The 22,754-nt window shown below is 41.1% G+C and overlaps 1 protein-coding gene across 6 annotated transcripts in view; it reads right to left on the bottom strand.

Moving 5' to 3' along the window:
• RNF24 (ring finger protein 24) overlaps positions 1–22,754 on the bottom strand; it is a 116,439-nt gene that overhangs the window by 17,256 nt on the left and 76,429 nt on the right. For all 6 annotated transcript variants that reach the window (XM_033952855.1, XM_033952828.1, XM_033952819.1 and 3 more), the window contains exons 2-4: positions 18,273–18,422; positions 12,435–12,477; positions 5,698–5,739 (exon numbers count right to left, since the gene is read on the bottom strand). In XM_033952855.1, coding sequence (XP_033808746.1) covers positions 5,698–5,739; positions 12,435–12,477; positions 18,273–18,415 — 228 coding nt within the window. In that variant the 5' untranslated portion in view covers positions 18,416–18,422. The remainder of the gene's footprint in view (positions 1–5,697; positions 5,740–12,434; positions 12,478–18,272; positions 18,423–22,754) is intronic.

The raw sequence follows: 22,754 nt of genomic DNA, 5'->3' as shown, positions 1-22,754 counted from the left end.
CACCCTGAGGTTGTGGGTTCAAACCCACACTGCTCCTTGTGACCCTGGGCAAGTCACTTAATCCCCCCATTGCCCCAGGTACGTTAGTTAGATTGTGAGCCCGCCGGGACAGAGAGGGAAAATTGCTTGAGTACCTGAATAAATGCATGTAAACCGTTCTGAGCTTCTGTGGGAGAACGGTATAGAAAATTGAATAAATAAATAAATAAAAAACATATAGAGCCCGATAGTCAGTGCTATTTAGCCAACCGAGAACAGCTCCCAGTTGGAAAAATAGCATATACCTGGCTATCCATCAATATTCAGCAGGAGATGGTCGGCCTGATGAATATTCTGTTGAAGATGACCTGATGAATATCCTGTTTGATGGATAGCTAATCACCACCAATATTCCATTGGCTGGCTAGCTAAGTTCAGTGGTCATGCAGACCTGCTTTTCATGCGGGTCTATCCTTGGCCATTATGACTCAAAAAAACCTTCACTGGACCCTATCTGCCCTTTTACCCAATCCTTCTTCTCCCATTTACATCCAAGCTGCTTGAACATGCTGTTCATCACTTCTGTCTTAACTTTCTTTCATCTTAAGCTATTCTTGATCCACACAGTGACCTGTTCCTGGCTAGATCCAAGAGCCTTTACTCAATCTTCACCCCTTCCTAACCTTTTGAAACTTGCGATTGCCATCTATTCCTTGATACACTGTCCTTAGTTGGATTTTGGGGTTCTATTCTGTCTTGGTTTTCTTATATCTTCCATTATGCTTTTAGTATATGCTCTGGTGGATTGGATCCTTCTCTACTGCTATCCTACTATCCACTGGTATACAGTACTCCCCCGATATTCGCGGGGGTTCTGTTCCAGGAACCCCCGCGAATCTTGAAAAACCGCAAATAAGTTTTTTCATGAGGGAGACCGAAGAGAGCAGCCAGAGCGCCGCGAGTGCAGGAAATCACTCGCTGTATGCTCCAACCGCCTCTTCCTGCACTAAGTCGGGCCTTATCCAATCAGGAGCTGCTTTGACATGCGAATGACCGGGACCACCATCCGCGAACGACCGGGGGAACACTGTACCTCAGGGCTCAGTCTTGGGATGTCTTCTTTTCTCTATACTTATTCCCTTGGTGTTCTGATCTCCTCCAATGTTGGGTCTCTTTTTGTATCATCTTTACGCTGATGACTTCCAGGTCTGCTTCTCTACACCTGAAATTTCACCAGAAATTCAGGACTAAGTCTCAGTTTGCCTGTCTGATGTTGATATCTGAATGTCTCACTACCTTCTGAAACTGAACATGGAAAAGTCAGAGCTTCTTATATTTTCCCTTAAACTCCATCTCTCTTCTCCCCCACTCTCTATTTCTGTAGATACTATTGCCTCAGTTTATAACCTCTCTTTTTTTCTGTATATATCCAATAGACTACTAAAATCTGCTATTTCTTTCTCTATACCACCACCAAAAACTGATGTCAGAGGGAAGGCTTCCAGGTCAGCCGTGAGCAGTGTGCAGGAGCCGCTGCTTGCAGCTTTGTGAAAAGAACTGTGGCTGGAAGAATGGAGTCAGCCAGAGGAGGTAAACACCCGTGGGAGGGAGGCAGAAATTTGGAACACAGAACAGAGGGAGGGAAGGATGACGAGGGGCACATTGGGACAGGAAGAGGGGCACGTTGGCATCAAAAGGGAAAGCAGAGCCACGGTTTGTAAGTACAAGTCTGATGTACATCGGACGTTCTTAACCAGGGGACTGCCTGTACAGGTAGCTTTGCAATAGGACGGTAGTTAGAGATTAGGAAAGTGCTAAGTGAGAAGTCCTTAATACATGTTAGATGACAGCAGCTTTCTACATTGTCAGTATCAAGCCTTAAAGAAGGCTTAGGGCAAACATGATAGAAAAATGGGTTCAGAAGTGAATTGCAACCTTTAGTAGTTTAGAGAGGATTGGATCATTAAGTGCCATGGTAAGAGTTCTGTTACATTAAATCTTGATTAAAGAATTTTGGTACAATCCCTTATACTAAGTCAACTAGATTACTGTAATATCGCCTATGTGGAAATTTCTCAGAAAATGCAGCGATTGCGATTGGTGCAAAATACGGTAGTCAGGCTGATCTTTGGGCTGAAGAAATTCGATCACGTCACATCTTCTTATCGACTTCTGCATTGGCTGCCGATGAAGGCGCGTGTGAAATTTAAGTTTGTCCGTTTCTGTTTTAAGGTTTTATTTGGGTTAGCTCCTAAATATTTAACTGACCTTTTTTTCTTTTTCAACCAATAGACACAAGAGAAGCTCACACTTGAACTTTGTCTCCCCCACTGGTTAGAGGATGCAAACTTAAAAAATATCAACATCTTTTTTCGTATTAGGCAGCATTAGGGGGTAAAGATTTGGAAAAACTGCTTTTGCTTACTAATACTTATGAAGAATTTAGAAGACATCTAAAAACATATTTGTTCCTGAAATACTTAGGTAGTTGATTTCAAAATTTTATACAACGATTGATCTTTAAGGTTTTAGTGATGAACTTTTAGCTTTGTAAGTTTTATTCAATCTGTAGTATTTTTAATTATTGTAAACCACATAGAACTTTACGGTCCTGCGGTATATAAACTTTTTATTATTATTATTACTAAGAAAGAATAAAGACAATAGGGAGGATGTCTCTCAGTAGCATACTTTGTGGTAAGTGCAAAGAAAGCTGTACTTTGTTAACATTATCCTGAAAATCAAATGCTAGCTCCTGAGAGGTGAGCAGTGAAGACTTCATATTTATTTTTTAAGAGGGAAGTGAAGGAACAGGAAATGGCATCGAGTTTCTTAGAGATAGAGGTTTTCTCATTCTGATCAGAGATATAGTTCTGTTTGGCAGTGTTAATTGCTTCTTTATAGGATTTTGCTAGGCTTTTATAATAATAATAATAACTTTATTTTTCTATACCGCCATAGTCAAACTGACTTCTAGGCGGTTCACATAGAAAGAAGGCTAGACAATCAGCGAATTGCAAAATGCAAGAAGAAGGATGTTACATAGTAAATTGGAGAAGCATGAATATATGAGAGAAGAAAGATGATACATAATACATTGGGGTAGAAAGGGGGAAGAATACCTGAGAGAGGTCATCTGATTAAGCAAGGAGTTTGTCAAATAGAGCGGTTTTAATTGATTATAGAAGGAGAGGTGAGACAAGTCTCTGGATTTCCGCCATTTTTACTCCCAATGCACAACTTGCCATTTGAACAGCCCAAGATGATCTTTATACCACTTGACCTTCTTGTTTCTAGGATGTAGTGTTTCTTTTTCAAAGTGGAATGAAAAAATGTTATAGACTATGCAGAGCATGTCTTATCCTAGGGAGAAAGCAAACTAGTATGACAAGAACGGTCTACACTTTTAAAGCATTTTAAGAGATTTGCCATTTTATTTATAAGTATTCTGAGCTATTAATCCTATATATTAAAATGTCACTTCAGGTTATATTGTGGCTGTCACAAAAACATAGTACACGAGTCTCAGGCCTGGTATATAAGGTTATAATATATTTCATTAGGATAGCACTTTTATGTATAAAATGCTTTACAAAAGCAACAGAAAATGTAAGATGGCACATCCATTTGTATTGAAGAGACCTACAGACAGAATTGGGAAATGACATTCATAAGATTGCACAAATGAGGAAGTGCTGCTGATGGGAGATTTTAATCTGCTGAATATGAATTAGAGCATCTCATCTTCAAGATCTCTCTCCTTCTGATAGTGAACACCTTTTAAGGGGTTATTCACAGACAAATAGTGACAAAATTTGTGAAGCAAAAATGTTTGTACTATTAAATCACACATAGCACCTATCACAAAAGCACTTTAAAGCAATAGGTATCACATACAGTATGACAAGTGCAAAATGATCTCCACGCAATGAAGCTCATCTTTTGGGATAAAATCATGTACCCATTCACACAAAAGAAAAAAAGAAAAAAAAAATCACAATAACTAGACATGCTAACAGGTGGTAACATCTTCCTAAGTTATCATGTTTTATTATAATATGTCAATTAAAAATTTTCTAGCAATCTAAGTACCCTGTTTAGGCCATCATCTGGTCAGGGGATCTACTGCTAAGTATGAAAACTTTTCTGTAGTGAGGTATCTTATTGGGCCTTGCTGGTCACCGGTGTTACCTTTGAAGCAGATAGAACACAATTTTTGATGAGGATTTTGTTTCACTGTCCTACAATTGCAGGAAACCAAATCTCAGAGCAAAATGCATTCAGTTTTACAAGCATGCAACCAGACTGGTGATGTCCATTTGCAGCAGACACAGAACTGTCCAAGGACATCAAGCAATAAAAAAAAAAACCAACCATGTGAGAGCTAGTGATGATTAAAGCTTAAAACAAGAAATTACACAGGTCCATCTGCAGCCTGTCAGATGTAAATCCATAAACAGGTCCTGACATTGCAGAGTACTCGGCACTGAAATCCAGCACTAATAATGCCCGAAATCCAGATGGGGTTACCAAGCAGCAGAAGTGTTGCAACAAAGTTACATCTGACCCACTAATATATATGGCTTCCAAAAGGAGTTGCTATTCAACACACACAAATGCCCTTGGCTTACCCTGTTCCAAGTCAAATGCTAAATTCTTGTCTAACCACGCAGAACTATGAGCCAACATGAAAGAAACATCTCCTACCTCATATGGGCTGGCAATCTAAAACCTTTATCACTCTGCCTGTGTAAACAGAACTTATGCAAGAAAGTGGCATCAGAAAAGGAAATGCGAGTTGAATATACAAAAGAAACACCTTCTCCGTATAAAGTAAATCTTTTCTTTTTGTTGTTTCTCTCATTTGCCCCCTCTCCCTCAATCCCATGATCATAAAACGGTTCATAGACAACCCCATGAAAGACAAAGGCGCGCGCCGACAACTGAGCGCAAGATGGAGGCGCGCGCCGAAGATAATTACAGTTTTTAGGGGCTCTGACGGGGGGTTTTGTTGGGGAGCCCCCCCCCAGTTTACTTAATAGAGATTGCGCCGGCGTTGTGGAGGGTTTGGGGGGTTGTAACCCTCCACATTTTACTGTAAACTTAACTTTTTCCCTAAAAACAGGGAAAAAGTGAAGTTTTCAGTAAAATGTGGGGGGGGGGTTACAATCCCCCACAACGCCCCCACAACGCGGCGCAATCTCTATTAAGTAAAGTGGGGGGTTCCCCCCCACACCCCCCCACACCCCCCCGGAGCCCTAAAAATAGTAATTTTCTGCGGTGCGCGCCTCCACGTTGCGCTCAATTGTCTGTGTGCGCCTTTGTCCCAGCGCACTTTTGACCTGACACCTCATAAAACATACATACAGTTTGTTAATGTTTATTTTCTTTTGTTATCTGGACTACTCAGCTCTTGGATCTCACACTGAAGGAGTGCATTTATGAACACTTTGTTAAGAACACAAGGTGTTTTGCTTAATACATGATAAATCAATTGGAGAAAACAGTGTAGCAGCACATTTCAGAGGAAAGCACTTCTTTACAAGGCAGGTAGTGGGGCCTGACCCAGGACGGCGCTGCCTCAGTACCAGTATAGAATCAGGTGTTGCTGCAGAACAGGACTGGATAAACTAAATCTCCCAATATGAGTTTGACCAGATCGAAAGAATTCAGGGAGGAAAAGAGAAGAGAGAGACAGGATGTTATACTTCTACTCACCTCATGTAGGTTCAGCTCTTTCACCTTCTCCTTCAGTATGACCTGGGAACAAACGACACCATTAGCAGACTGTCACTCAAGACATCTCCAACAACCTGATTTATTAAATTAATGTATATTTAATTAGCACTTTGGAGCTGTATAACTAGAATGATCCACCCTGCTTTAATGAAATACAATGTCAATGTAAATAAACAGCTAAGGAAAGACTGCAAAAATGGAAACACAAAAACTAAAAGCAAACGTAGTTTCATTTAGGGTCAGCAGTGAGGGGACAGTTTTCAAAGGAATTGCTCGGGTAATTGAGTGTTTCATTAGGAGGAAAATTCCCAAAATGAAAATCAGCTCTCCCATAGGCTTAGCTTGGAATTGAGGGAGGCTTGTAGTTTATCCACAGTGTCACTGTTTGAATGTTTTCCTGGCGTGCTGAGTTACATGGTGGTTCTCTACGGGCTGTAGTTCACATGTGCAAGTGGTTATTCAAATGAAGTGGAGGGTTTTTTTGCCATATGAAGCAGAACTGAGGCTTTTTCTCCACTTCTTTTTCTTTTTCTCTGTTCCATTTGTGACTGAGTGACTGCAGTGGGTGGGTGAGGCCTTGCAGTGTTTTAGAGTCCACTGTTAGTTCCTTATAGGGTATTGATTAAGTTGTGGATGAGTTTACATTCCCTTTTCATGAGGCGAGTGTGGGGGGAAGACAGTACCCCATCAAATGATCTATGTACTGGATTGGCTCCTCACTATCAATATGGCTTCCCTACTTGGTTACTCCCCGTCCACCAAACTAAGCAGGGAAACTACACCAATGAGCAATCTTTCGCACATACTCTCAAAAGTGCAGATAACTGGAGTTTTGAGGGTGGAAGGGAATCTTTGAACTCATGAGCAGATTTCTTTTGAAAATCAGCTTGCATGAATAGGAATTAAACTAAACTAAACTAAACCTTAGGTTTGTATACCACATCCTCTCCACAATCGTAGAGCTCGGCACGGTTTACAGGAGCTGGGATAGAAAAGGAACTCCAATGAAGGGTTTAAGGCCTTAGTATAAAGAATGTTTAGAGGGGCTTAGTATACCAGAGAGGGAGGAAGTATTACATTTTTGAGAATAGCCAAGTTTTCAGATGTTTACGGAAAAGTTGGAGGGAGTTCAGATTCCGAAGTGGGGAGGTAAGGTTGTTCCAGAGCTCAGCGATTCTGAAGGGGAGGGATGTCCCTAGTTTTCCTGCATGGGATATGCCTTTTAATGAGGGGAAGGATAGTTTTAATTTTGGGGTGGAATTAATTTTTTGTATTCATTCATTGGCTCAATTAAGTCTGAAATTCTAGATTGAAGTGCTAGAAGAGGCGAGTCAGTAAATATGTACCTCTTGCATGCATAAATAAAGAAATTTACTGCACTTCTGAGTGTAAATGCCATATAGGCTATTCTATAAGGGTATGTGTAAGTGCTATGGTACAGAACTGCAAGCGGGTGAACGTGTGGGAGGAGCTTGGGTGGCTCTCTCCTGTAGTAGGGCAGATTTGACCAATTAGGCCTGCAAAAGACAGCACTGTTCCCCATCTTTTGAAAAGTGAATGTTGCTCTTCTTTAGGAAGGAGATTAGTGAACATGTGCCTTTTCTAAGAAGGTATGTAAATAGTGGGGCATGTAAATTTTGCACAGGTGTGAAGCTTGGCATTCAGGAAACGTTGTCTATCAAAATGATTGAAAGATCCGAGACTCACATTCTGGAAGGACCGGCATGCATCTCAGGTTTCTTGGCCCCTTGCAGGGTAGACTTGACCACCAAAGACTGGTGAAGCCAACTAGAACTGATCAAAATCCTCAGCTGCTTGGACATAATGGACTTGATTCTGGAAATGAAGCCTGCAACAGTAGGCACCTGCAAAACGGGTGCTTACCGCATGTCAATTACCGGTAGGCACCGTTTCCAGAATCACATCTATTTTCTTCTGCAGACACCTTAAATGTAGGCCAGCATTTTACAGACCTATATTTAAGGCTTCTGACTTGCGCCTATGAGAAGCACATAGGCATGCCTAAGGCCATCTAAGGCCACTTCTAGTGTAAACCATGCCTACACAGGCCTTAGGCATCCATAGACGTGCCTAGACATTTCTGTACGTATGCGAACAATGCCTATATTGTAGGCGTTCTTTGCACCATTGATTTTTTTGAAGCAAACCCGATAGTCTATGGAAATCTTTTGTTTCCATTTGGAACAAAAAAAATCCTATGGCAAATAATTTTCTATAACAAAAATTGAAGGACAGAAGGAACAATAACATCTAAAACCAATATAAACCACTCCAGTAATATTAAGAAAGTATACACATCCTACAGCTACTATAATGAAGGAGAAAAGCCTCAGATGGCTCATGGAAAACTTCCAAGGGCACAAATGGAGTGTGCTATAGCTTAGCAGCTCTACTCCGAACCATCCATCATTGACATAAAAAAAAACCTTCCTTAGTAACATATATGAATCAACAGTCAATGAGATATATAAATGCAGAAAAACATAATAAATGAAATTATTACTGGAGTGGTTTATATTGTTTTTGGATGCAATAGTTTTCTATGACATATTGCCCATAAAAGCAGATACAAAATTGGTATTTTTATTCAGAGAAAAATGATTCAAGGAAGAAAAAAAAAGACATTTGGCAAGCTTGTCAGAGAGCCTGTGTCTAAAAAATGATCACAATGATATAATCAACAAAAAATCCCCAAAAGAAAACACATGAGAAAACTTCAAAGCTCTGAGAAAAGCTGGCTATAAGGAGGAAAATAAATTTTCAATGGCATGCTAAAAGAAGAGCTTGCAAAGCAAACACGGCCAATTACAAGCCCAAGATTAGATGGCTCCTGTTCTTAGAAAAACGTGATACTTCTGCTGCATGGATAATAAAATGATGCGAAAGGCATTATACATCTATGGTGGAACAGAAGATACCATATGTGCTCACAAGTGTTTTCAAACGTTTCCTAGAAAGCTATGGATGTGGCCTGAGGGTAGAGTGTGGTGGAGTGGTTTAAGCTACAGCCTCAGCACCCTGAGGTTGCGGGTTCAAACCCATGCTGCTCCTTGTGATCCTGGATAAGTCACTTAATCCCTCCCCATTGTCCCAGGTACATTAGACAGATTATGAGCCTGCCAGGACAGACAGGGGAAAATGCTTGAGTACCTGAATAAATTCATGTAAACCGTTCTGAGCTCCCTTGGGAGAACAGTATAGAAAACTGAATAAATAAATATTGTGAGAGGTTCCAGCTTCTGAGAATCAGAGCTGATATTGTGACATCATAATGCCTCATTCCACCAATAAGGGTCAACCTCATCAGTGATATCACAATGGCTTCATTGTCCTATACTTGGCTCACTTCTGCTACATTTTGATTTCTAGAGTGGCACAATGGCTAAAGCTACGGCCTCAGCACCCTGAGGTTGTGGGTTCAAACCCATGCTGCTCCTTGTGACTCTGGGCAAGTCACTTAATTTCCCCATTGCCCCAGGTACATTAGATAGATTGTGAGCCCACCGGGACAGACAGGGAAAAATGCCTGAGTACCTGAATAAATTCATGTAAACCATTCTGAACTCCCTGGGGATAATGGTATAAAAAAATTAAATAAATAAAATCTACATTAAGAAATGATTATTAACCTGGTCTTCTGAGAAAGATTGCTTAGCATGAGAGTGCACAAAACAACATAATGAGCAGGGTGTTGCAAAGCACTGTTTCCCAACCTTTTCAAGTTCAAGGTATGTATACATTAACAAATATACTGGGTGGCACAACAACCTACACAGAGAAGGCTGTGTGGATATGTGGAAGATTGATAGGGCTAAAAAATGAGGTCAGAGTAGCACTGAAAGCTCCACCCAGCAGTCTCTTCACCAAATATTAAAACAATGAGAAAGAGGGGGTAGAGGCACGCATGAAGTAGCACCCAGTAACTTTTGAAATCAGTACAGAACATAGACATCATGTCAGTATTGAACCAGTGGAGGTCAACATTTTTGTAAACACTGACCGCTGCTGGCTATTCACTATCACACAATATCTGGGTGCTGGCACTGAATTTTATTTATTTATATACCAGTTATATCCTAAGTGGTTTACATTCAGGTACTTTATCATATTTCCCTATCTGTCCCGGTGGGCTCAAACTATCTAGTGTACTGGGGCAATGAGGGGATTAAGTGACTTTCCCAGGGTCACAAGGAGCAGCGAGAGATTTGAGCCCACAACCTCAGGGTGCTAAGGCTGTAGCTCCAACCACTTTGCCACACCCTCCCCTGAATACACGGGTCAGTGGTATGTGGGTATGGCCAACATTCAGTGTTGCATCCGAAAAGCTGGCTGGGCAAGTATACACAGTAACGTTGTAAATGACAGCAGGTAAAGACTGGAATGGTTCATCCAGTCTGCCCAATAGTTACACGCATTATAAATTCATGATTAAATTGTCTTAAAAAAAAAAAAAATTCTGGGTCATAGACTGTAGAGGTCTGCCTGGTACTGTCCTTAGGTTCCAAATTATTGGAGTTCCCATCGAAGCCCTCCCCTAAGTTGACTTGCCATTTATGGGACACAAGTGTGAGAAAGCAATAAGGCAAGTGATCCACCAAAGAATCCAACATGGAACAAAACAGTCGGTAGACGGAGATTAAGGAGACATTGCATATTTGGAGAAAGCTGTTCCTTTGTTCCATGTTGGATTCTTTGGTGGATCGCTTGGATCTTTCCTCTAAGTATCTGTGGTTGGCCAGAGAGAGCCTGGCTGAATTGCTGCCAGGAAGATCGTTTGTAGGACCATTGGGTGATGGGAGCTAGTCAGCAGGCAGGCTGGAAGGAATGGATTCTGAATTCACAAACAGAAAGTTCAGAAGGGACTGAGCAGTATTCTTCAGTAAAAGCCCATCACCAAAAAAAAAAAAATAGTGAGGACTGTGCGGGTTACCCAGGAGGTCTCTGAGAGTTGCCATTGACTTGTGGGCTTTGTACTGAACACCACAGTTCTAGTTGATATTTTTGAATTTCCCCGCCATCTCTATGGATCTCGTGGCAAAGGAAGAGAAACCAAGGTGTATTTATGGATTACCCACAGCTAGCACATATTTCAACATTATGGTTTGGCCTAGAAAATGACACGGAGATAGATTTGTCCCCGTAGGAACTCAATTTCCATGTCCCCGCAAGTTTTGTCGTGGTCCCTGTCCCATTCTTGTAAACTCTGCCTTAAGCCTCAAACCCTTATGACTTTAAAGTGTTTGAGGCTTGTGCAGATGAGGACGGACCTTGCAGGAATGGGGCAGGGACAGGAAAAGAATTCCTGCACGGACGGGAAAAAATTTGTCTCCTTGTTATTCTCTGTTATGCATAGAGTTGTCTTAGGACCCCTTCCTTCTGCCACTCTCTACTTTTCTCTCTTCACTCTTAGATGAATTAACAAGGGCACATTACCCACTTACTGCAGCTTTTCACCTTCCAGTTACTCCTGTTGTGGCTTTCTGCTCGTTCCGCAATGTTCACCACATATGGATCAATATACTCCACAAAAAAGGAAAACTCAACCCCACGTAAAATTTAACACAGCATAGAAACAAGTGGGGAAGGGACTGTACACATCAGCTTTATGATGCTGACTGCACATGTATATTTCTCAGTAGCGTTTGCGACTGGTTTTATAGAGCATTTTGTGTTTGCGAGTTTGTATGCAACATTAAACAAGCCTCAAACAATCCAATTTAGATACACATTATCACAGCGCCATCTACTGGATTACAAGTCAACCCCTGAGGAAGGCTTTCTATTGGAAGCCAAAACACGGACCATGTTGAGTCCAATGATAAAAGGAAAAGGACTTTATATTAGGCTTGAATTCATATATGTGTAATGTTTTAAGAAATGTTTATTTGTAATAAAGTATGATTGTTCTAGAGCAGGGGTCTCAAAGTCCCTCCTTGAGGGCCGCAATCCAGTCGGGTTTTCAGGATTTCCCCAGTGAATATGCATGAGATCTATGTGCATGCACTGCTTTCAATGCATATTCATTGGGGAAATCCTGAAAACCCGACTGGATTGCGGCCCTCAAGGAAGGACTTTGAGATCCCTGGTCTAGAGACTGATGTGTACAGTCCCTTCCCCACTTGTTTCTTTGCTACACCACAATATGAATGCCATGCAGACCTCCTCATGCCTGGATTCCTGAAACCTATTCAGTGTTTTGCTGACTGTTAATTACCCTGGCAACAGCATACGATTGCCAGAGCTGCTCCTAACACCCAAGAGTTAGTCACAGAAGGTAATCAATGTGCACTCTTCACATCTCACTCAGCCTGGGCCTAAGATGTTGGAAGAAACCAGAAAAGGGAATAAAAGAAGGGGCTATGTGTAATGAAGTGCTGACCATAAGACAGGGGTGACGAGCATCAGGAAGCAGAAACTTTATTCTATGGTATACTTTTCCAACAAGTATGCTGTCCGACCTGATAAACAGTATCACAAAGGACACCACACCAGGAAGTTGGTTCTGTGCCACAGCAGGTACTTGTAGATTCCTTTTATGATAACTAGCTTCGATACCATTTGTAAGCTTTACATAGGAGTATGCTTGCTTAAAAATTTATCTTAGTGATTTGGAAGTGCTGCATTCTAATTTAATTTCTCCTTTGCCTTCTGCCCCAATATAAGGTGTAAACAAATTGTATCAGGTAGTTTCTCACCTGCTTGTATGCATACAATTCCTTGTGTGCTTGATGCCTGAGTCTGAAAGTTAAAAAAAAACAGAAGGAATAAATATGAATGGAACAGCTCATGACAATCAAGTTTAAAGTTTCTTTATTTTTGATATACCGTCTATCAAAACAAATGTCTAGGCGGTGTACAATATAAAAAGGTTATAAGGGACAGTTAAAATAAGTAAATAAAAGCAATATTTTATCATATATTTAAAAAAAAAAATACTAGACGGATTCGGATTAACATACATGAGACGGAGGGAGAGTAGGAGAGGGTAAGGATATTTAAAATACATCAAAGTAAAATTAATAAAAAAAGGACGGGAAATGGGAAGTGGAAAAAACATTGGGAGGGGAATCATTTCAAAAGAAGTATTAGAACCAGACAGAATAAAACGTTTGCTCTCTTGTGTTTTGATGGGATAATACATCACATAAATAATAGAAATATTTCATGGAAAATAAATAATATTTCTCACTCATTAGCAACTAGAAGATCAACAATACATGTACCTTTCTATAGGCTATTAAAAAAAAGCAAGTCTCCCTAATCCTATTTTCACGTGTCACTTCCAGGTCTAGATTTCTGCCAGGTCAAAAACAATTCACTTTGTATGAGGAGGTGCTGAAAAGTTCTCAGCCCAACCAACCAACTTCCTAAATTCTGAACGTTATTTTGCAACTGTAGCTGAAAAGAGTGTATCTTATTATTCTTAAGTGCCAATTTAAGAATTTTTTAATTTCTTTCTTTATATAAAAAGGTGATATGTGTACTTAGCTTATATCAGCCAACGCCTGGGAGTCTGACCCGACATGACATGTTTCGCACCGACTAGTGCTGTATCAAGGGTCTTCCGAGGTCGCGCGTGTCATCCGACTCTGGTTTGTATAAAGAGAAAGACCCTTGATATAGCACTAGTCGGTGCGAAACATGTCATGTCGGGTCAGACTCCCAGGCGTTGGCTGATAGCTAAGTACACATATCACCTTTTTATATAAAGAAAGAAATTAAAAAATAAGACAAAAGATTAATAATTCATTTATGAACATGAGAACGTATATGGGCAGCCAATGATGGAAGTGCCACGTAATTCTTCCCGCAGTTATGAGATAGTACAGCGGTAGAATGGTGGGGCTGAGGCTTACTCATAAATGACACGAGTCTTTAATATCCAGTCCAACAGTACAAGCTGATTCTATATATAGCACAAAAAAAAAAGAAAAAAAGGGGTATACCTTTTATAGAATCGCACTAGGCACCAAATGCGTTGCATAACTTTAACTGCTACTGTAATGGCTATATTTTTAGGTTACTATCCACAAACAAATCCACAAATCATATATGTCAATGTAACCTCTAATTACAAATCTGATAAATCTGATATTAAACCATTATTCTTCAACTGCCGGTCTGCGGACTGATGCCGGTCCACAGAAAATTCTTGCTGGTCCGTACAGGGCCGGTGAGATTGACAAGCTGAAAATTCCTGTCAGTCCACGCAGGGCCGGCAAGATCATGGGGAGCCTCCAACAGTGGCATATTGAAAGGGCGTACAGACATAAGGACTATATTTTTAAGCAGTACTGAATGAAAAAAAAGCTGTTTTGAAAAAGCATTGTATTTTGCTCTTTCAAGATTATTCTGCAGCTGTACTTGAGAAGTGAAGGTCTTTCAATACAATGTGCAAAAAACTAGTGGAGCAGAATCTTTGTTTTATGCTGCAATATCCTGCTTGACTGTAGGTGTTACAAGATGATAAAACCTCTATATTTTCTACTCCAGAAGTGAAGGAAAAGTTAAAGGTTTGGTTTCTTGAGGATGCAGTTGTTCCATAACTGCTTTGCATTATCTTCTTGGTCACCAGTATAACCAGGGGCGGCTCAAGGCAATCTTCCGCCTGAGGTGAGGGATGAGCTGGCATGCCCCCCCTCCCACCAGCACACAAAATAGGGGTAGGGCAAGGGCTGCCCCAAGTATAAGGCAAGACTGGCCATCTGCCTATGGCAGCAGCTTCTTAGAGGGTAGTAGATTCGGTAACACAGTAAATGACAGTAGAGCCTCATGCACCACTCCTTTAGGCCCAGGTCATCCATGTCAAAACAATAGATCCTTCCAGACAAACTTAAAGAAAAATGTTTCTCACCACACATACTTTAACCTACTTTTCCGCATAAACACATAGGAGGTAGATGATGCTCAAACAAGGAGCAAAATGAGAAAGAAAGCAAAAGAAAAACTAAGTTTAACACACCATAATAAAATTAGTTATATGCGAGCCGATATTCTACCTCCCCACAACGTGCAGATCAAAACTAGAACATTTCTCTTTGAAAGTCACCATTCCAAAAAAAATCTGATTTTCATGTTATCTGAACAATAGCAACACAAAGCTCTCCATTACCAGACACATTGTGAAATACAAAACCTGAAAAGGGGCTCCATATTTTGTATGGAAGCAAATAATATTCCCAAAGCTAACATATTCCAATTAATAAATTCAAATAAAACACTGTATTCTACCTTAATATTGTGCAAAATATAAAGATAGCAGATATAAATTTGAAAAAACTGAGAAAAGCAATCATCACTTTACAAATTAACAAACAGAAATAAAACAAATAATGGGAAATAAAGTACCATTTTATTGGACTAATCCATTTTTCAATTAGATTTCAGAGGCCAAATCCTCCTTCTTCAGGTCAGTAATGTATACAGCTGTTAAGGTATCCTGTCCTGAGCAATTACAAATCAGTTATACATATGACAATTTGGATATCTATTTTATTACACGCCTGATGTAAGCTGATGCTGAAACGTGGCCGTGTTGGGTTCTATGTAGTTTTACTGACCTGCTATGAGTTTATAACTGGTTAATGCTCAGCATACCATAAGGTAGAGCTGCTAATATACTTCTCCCTCAATATTCGCGGGGGTTAGGGGCAGCGCTGGCCCGTGAATATTAAAAAAATGCAAATAATATTCGGGCCGGTTCTGACCCACCCCCGCTTCCCCCCAGAATTAAATCTGTATTCCGGACCTTCCCCGCCTCCCTCCCTCTTTCCCCCGGAATCTATTAAGCCTTACCTGATCTTCCTACGCTCCTACCCCGTGCAGATCACTCATAGGAAATGGCTGCCGTGAGCTCCCATCGTCTATGAGTGATCTGCACGGGGCAGGAGCATAGGAAGATCGCTCCTGCCCTGAAAATCCGCTAGACCAACAGGTAAGGCTTAAGGGATTCCGGGGGACAGCAGGAGGGAGGCGGGGAAGGTCTGGAATACAGCTTTAATTTTAAAAACATTGCAAATAACTGAATGCGCGGATGCTGAAACTGCGGATTTGGAAGGAGAAGTGTATACCTCAAAGAAGAAATGGATATATCTGCTGTACAGCACATCAAAAGCTTACTGAAGCTTACTGCTGATATGTGGTAACCCATCTAACACTGAAAGCAAGCTAGCATGTCAAACAGCAAGCAAATTTCTTCTCTTTGGTGTGAGCACATTAGGCAGGGAAGCAGACCCCCCATGTTTGTTTGTTTTTAAATCCTGATAATTTTGAGTCAAAATTCAATACAACTGATGCCATGTTGCATTAAACCGATGGGAAAATGGTCTATGAACAAACTGCTGACAAAATTTATTTTGAAATTTTCCCTTGCTTCTGAAACAAATTTTTACAAAGCAGCAGTAGTGGTTGCCATGTGGCAAACACTTTGAGGCCCATTAAATCCCTGTGGGTGTCAGAGCGATTACCACAGCTTTGTAAAAGAAGCCCCAAAATAATTTGCAATCCCATTTCAGATTGGTATTTAATTTCTGAGAAGAGGCCCTCAGTTGACATTTTCTGAAAGCACTACTGACTTGACTGCTCCCACCTTTCTTACCCTTAGGATATGAGTTGCAGCTATAACAATCCTCCACCAGAACTCTTTGCGGTTGTCACACTGTCACATGCATAATGTGACTACAGCATGCACAGCTGTGTAGGGAAAAGTTCGGTAAAAACATGGAGAACAACTACAGTGAGAGGCCACATCTTTCATTAGTGAAAAAAGCATTAAGATGAGCAAGTACTGAGGACACTCAGGAATCCTACCCAAGAGCCAGATTCAAATCCTCCCCCAACATTGGATCAATCTAATTCCAGAGGTGAGAATGTTACAGTCATGAGGCAATTAAACTGTCTTTTAAACCACTGCAGTATAGAATGACACGGGGACAAATGTTTCCCTGTCCCCGTGAGAACTCATTATCCCTTCCTGTCGAGTTCTTTTCCTGTTCCTGCCCCATTCCTGGAAGTTCTGTTCTCATCTGCACAAGCTTCAAACAATTTAAAATCATAAGTATTTGAGGCCTGTGTGGTTAAGACAGCTTACAGGAATGGAGCAGGGACAGCGACAAAACTCACGGGGATGGGACAGGATAGGGAGACGGGGAAAATTTTGTCCCCGTATCATTCTCTACAGTGCAGTATTAATTCACTTTAAGATGCCAAATCAATCACCATGTGGAAATTTGGCCTAAATCTAAAACATACAAACAGTAACTGTACAAACTCAGTTTGTTGATATATGATCTATGTTTGAAATGTATGGTATCTACATGCAGAATGAGACAACAGTTCCCAACCAGCAAAAAAATCCACACAATTACATAAGTGCTTGCCCAGTGAGAATTTCTTTCTAAACCCTCCTGTTTTAGCCATGGTTCAAATGATTTCATATCTCTAGCAGCAGGATATTAACAGGCTCTCAATCTCGAACAAAATGTCAAGGGTGGGGGGGGGGGGGGGAGTGTCCTTCATTGATTCCAAACTGGAATGTTACATATCATCTTAACCAAAAAGGCTGAGGAAGCAATGAGCAGAACCAAAGAAAGAGCCCGAGATTAACTAGGCCATCACAGTAAACTGCTGGCAGCCTGCATTTTAAAATGTGCATGATCTTTGTCTTTGTTCATGATGGCATGGCAACCACTGTTCTTATTTCGCTTTGCCAAATCTCACTTTGCTTTCCTTTCTCCAGGGAAATACAATTTTACATTTTCCAGTAACCATTTCAAAAAAAAACACTGAAAATTTTATTGACTGCCTTTATAATTGTTTGGATTAAAAAGTCCACTTTGCGTGACGACCTTTCAAATTGTGGTGGAGAAAATGCACCTTGAGCAGAAAGAGAAACCCTGCCAGACTATAAAGTCAATTAATTTGATACCCTTCCCCCCTAAGTCCAGAGGGACTACTAATGTAGTTTTTGTAATGCCTGCACATGCAGAGACCACCCATCTGTCTCTGCATGCAGTTATACAAAATGGGAAATGTTTTGCTCCAGTTTACTTTCATTGGTTTATGAAAAGGGCCACTCCTCTCAACAAACTCTGCAGCACATTGCACAGACAGCACAAATGCAGACAAAATAACTTTCACAAGAGAACAAGCGATACACCCACATACCCAAGAGAGAGAAATGCATCAAACTCTAAGAGATACAAACCAGAAACATTCAGAGCATTTAAAAAAATTCAGGGTAAGTGAAGTTCTAGATGTTTATTTTCTGTGAAATTGTGTACACAGAGCCAGATTTTGACTGCTAAGATTAGCAATTCCCCACATAGAAAACGATCCTGGAAATAAATGCAAAACCAGCCTCTCTGCATGGGATACCCACTGTCCATCCGTATCAGCGTGAACTCCAACCTAATAAGATTGCATAGATACACACTTTGATAGATACACAAACATGCACACTGCAGTTTAAAAAAACCAAAAAGGCCAGAAGCCAGCTATGGGGTGATATCATGGAAGAGCTAATGAGTGCTTACCTGATCAAGTAGCAACAGAAGAGCAAACTGAGGATAAAAACGAATATGGCAGTACCAAAGACCACAATGTATATGTTCAGGGGCAAGTTCTGAAATCCAATGTTTGGCATCCTGAAACTGTACTTCTGCAAATCTGTGCACATGGATGGGCTGTGGGGAAACAAAAAGAAAAGAGACAATTGCTTTAAAGCATGAAACAGACTTCACAAAGGGTCCGATGTTCAGCAGGATTACCCAGGTTAGTGCGGCTCACCAGGGCCAGCTGCTGATTTTCAGTAACATTTTCTGACTCATGCTGAAAATCTTTACTGACTGTCATGTCCCTGTTTAGGGCTCTCTATGCATGTAAAATGGAGACACACAGAAATATCAATTAGGCTCCTCCAGTAAGGTGCCAAGATTCAGCACAATGGGAGCTTAGAGCCAGTATTGGCCGGTGCCTCCAAAACCGTCACCAGTCGCATGCCAATCAAACACCGGCGCCAGCTGCAGATTCATGGCCAGGTCAAACAGACTCCAAAACTGTAGGCCAGGGTTTTGAAGGCCTCTATTACCAGCTGGTGCCTATGGTCATTTCTGGCATTCACCGTGCCTCCATTGGACTTTAGGCACTGGTAGGCGCCTCTGTAGTTGAGATTCCTTTTTTTTTTTTTAATTAATCTTTATTCATTTTTAAAACTCACAATAAGTGTAACATAAAATACAATCATTTTATACTTTAACATCACTTAATATATCATCAAATTTGAACTCTCATCAAATATTCCCCCTCCCTTATACCCAACAATTATTCATAAGCAAAAGAAATCATGAAATATTCCCACCCACCCCCACCCTGGACGTGTAGATGAGATTCCGATGTCAGAAATGTGGGCACCGGCGGGCGCCTATTTTTTAAATGCAATTTTAATTGCTTTTAAATGACACAGTCAATCACTGTGTCGCTTAAAGGCAATTAAACAAATTAAGATAGGCAACAGTAGAGCACCTACCGCCACCTATTTTCTGGCACCGCTTCCAGAATCGGGGCACCTTCTAGAATCCTAGCAGAACCTACTGTGCCCAACATTTACGTGCCAGCAGTTACACTAGCTAGAAACCCGGGAAGCCTGAATGAAGTAGGCATGGATGTACCACAATTCAATAAGTTATGTATGCATCTGGGAACCCTCCTTGTGTTCTGCCCATGTGTACAGCCCCCCCATTGTCGTTGCGTGCTATAGCACTTATGTACAGAGCAAAGGATGGCGATTAGCATGCTTACACACCTGAGTCTATTTTTTGGTGCATATATGCATGCAAGGGGTATGTAACCATAGATGTCTAGTTATAGAACTGCCCTTAAGGGTGGCAATTCTGTAACTTGATGACTTGAATTAGGAGCCACAATGGGGTGTGATGAGTGCCAGCGCTATAATGGCACTTAAGCCTACCTCAGATGAATATGAGCTTAAACTCATTAAGGTGTGCCAAACATTAGGTGTGAACACTTATGCCAGATCAACGGGCCGGTGAAAGTGGGCATGCCCAGTTGCGCTAAGCAACAAGCACAACTGATATCCCACAGGTTGCACACATGGCTTGGCACCATATCCAAGGCCTGGCCATGTGTATGCTTCTACCTGGCAGTTATACACCACAGCACTTATGTGTTGTTACATGGCAACACACAAAAACACCTAATAATGACACGCTACTGTTAAAGAGTAATAACAATAGTATCCCTTCAGCGAGACAGAGGATCTCAACTGTCTGCAGTTAAAACCTTAGAGCTAATCATAAGGAATAACTTACGTGCAGACTGTCATCAGTCCTATTTGTCTCAGTGGGAGAATTATTTTTTAGCAATTTTTCATGATTTCTTGTACAAATATAAACATTTTATATGAGGTTCTTAAACTTTTAGTTGCAAAAATATTTGTTATATTTGTTGCCCTGTATTAGTTCAGAATCAGTTAATCTTTATTTAAAGCAATACTTAGCTTGGGCAAAAGCTGTCTACCCAGCCAAATCCATCCAAAGATGACAATACGACGGAAGATCTCCGTTTCGCCCTGAGACCTTTAATTAGAGCTGTTTCAGGAAATTAAAGCTTTGTAGTTGAAAACTGCTTATTTTGTCGGCACAACGGCATATAATCACCAAAATGGCTGCAACTTAAAGTGCAGAAAAGGCACACATAAATGCATGAGCTCATTTATAGAATTGCTTCTATAGTGTCTTCTTTCATGTGATATATGCATAGGCATTCCTGAAGGAGAATCGACAAGGAGCAGGAATGACCCTTAAGGGTTAAATTCTATATAAAAATTGGTGCTGAAAATAGTGCTATTCTATAATCCACCCTTAAAGTTAGGCACGGTTTATAGAATAGAACTTACACCCTGGAAACATGACTAAAATTCAGGCACGGCCATTTGTACCAAGAAAACCATGGTGTAAGTGCCCATGCCTAAATTTAGGCAGAGGCCCTAACTCTGTAATTATGTGTGCAATTTAAAGGAACACCCCTGGTCCGCCCATTTCTGCGCCCCTTTTTTTTTTGACTCGCGTGTAACATTTAAACGTGGAACTGCACCTATATTTACACATGCAACACTTAGTTGATCAATAATTGCTTGCTAAAATACCGATTATTGGCACTAAGTATTCAATTAAATTGCACACAATTTGAACATTTGAGCAAAATTGAATGCACTAGTTTGGGCGTTTTACAGAACTGGGGGGGGGTCAAGGACCCAATTCCATAAAGTGCGCCTACAATTTAGGCGTCAACTAATGTGGCGCTGAGCGTGATTCTATAAAAGTTAGGTGCACTTTATGTTTAGGCATTGCTAGGCTTCCCTAACTTTAGGTGCACCCTATTTATATCAGGGTTTTCTTTGCCTAAATACTTGTGCCGAATTCACAAAGAGGCGCCTAACTTGAAAACACAACCATGTTCCATACCTAAAAAATCCTCCTTACTTGCGCTTTAGAAAATCATTGAAAAAACTTACTTATATAAGATGAACCTGGGGGGAAGGGGGGGTTGTTAGTATTATGTTGTTAGACTTGATTTTATGTAATGTGATTATTATACAGTAACTAGCAGATTGCCCTGCGTTGCCCGGGCATTTATTTATCGTGGGTATTTATTTATTTCGTGGACATCTTCATTTTTAGCAGCAAGAATGGCCCTCTCTATGGGGCTGAAGTTCAACTTAAACGGCATCAGGCGTTTCATTATTCATCTCAGTGAGCCCAAAACTATGGTTTAGACCCAAGGGCTGCATGCGGCCCCGTGAAGTATTTTGTGTGGCCCCGGTCAAGGGCGATGCAGTGTTTTCCTCTGCTGCCCCCGGATGTTTACCGTCTTTCCGGCTCCCTCCTCTGTCTTGCTGCAGCGTCTGCACATTTGTGCGACCCCAGAAAAAAAATTTTCGGCCAATGCGGCCCAGGGAAGCCAAAAGCTTAGACACCCCTGGTTTAGACACTGATATCTGTTGTTTACAATTATTTTAAAATGTCACCTCTTTCCCACCCACATAGTACTTTTTCCTAAATAGTAAGTCATATATATACCAAGTTTGGTTGAAATCTGTCCATGCATTAATAAAACATTAAATCTGTTCCTTAAAAAAAATAAAATAAAATATATATATATATATATATATATATATACATACACATCTGTCCATGCGTTTCAGAATTATGCTTCGAAAACTATGGATTAGACAGTAATATCTGTTGTTTTCAATCAGTTTTACATGTCATCCTCTTTTTTTTACGTCACCCCCTTCTAACCCCCAGAGTATTTTTCCCCAAATAGTAAGTACCGTATTTTCACTCATATACCGCGCAACCGTGTAAAACGCGCACACGGGTATACCGTGCGGGGAACACAAATTTATGTAATAAAATGTTAATATAGCGTGCACACGCGTATACCGCGCATGCTAAAACCTCCTCCCGCCTACTCCAAACCGGCCTCCTCCCCCCCGCTCGCGTCACCCCCCTCCCCCTCTGATCCAAGATAATCTGATCTGGCATTCCCCCTGCGAACCGGCATCCTCCCCCCCCCCCCCCGATTATCTCAGAGAGAGCGAGACCAGAAGGCTTTGAGCATGCGCAAATGCTCAAAGCCTAGTCCAGCCCGGCAGAGGAAGAAGGAGGATCTCTCTCGCACTGCCCGGCCAAGCCTAGCCCAGCCCAAACCAACGAGGGAGGATCTTCGGGCACTGGCACATGCTATGCATTGGTGCTGGTGCCGGTGCCCAATTGGGTAAGAGTTGTATTTGCAGTGCTGGGGGGGATGTAGTATCACGGGGGAGGGGGGGTGACGTGAGCGGGGGGGGGTGGATGCCGGTTCGCAGGGGGAATGCCGGATCAGAATGTAAAAAAAAAAAATTGAAACGCGCTCACACGTATAACGCGCATGGTTATGCACGGTTTGTAAAATCGTGCATAACGCGCGCGTTATATGCGTGAAAATATGGTAAT

The sequence above is a fragment of the Geotrypetes seraphini genome, chromosome 1 (genome assembly GCF_902459505.1).
Source record: "Geotrypetes seraphini chromosome 1, aGeoSer1.1, whole genome shotgun sequence".
NCBI lineage: Eukaryota > Metazoa > Chordata > Amphibia > Gymnophiona > Dermophiidae > Geotrypetes > Geotrypetes seraphini.
This window is presented reverse-complemented; position numbering and strand designations above follow the sequence as displayed.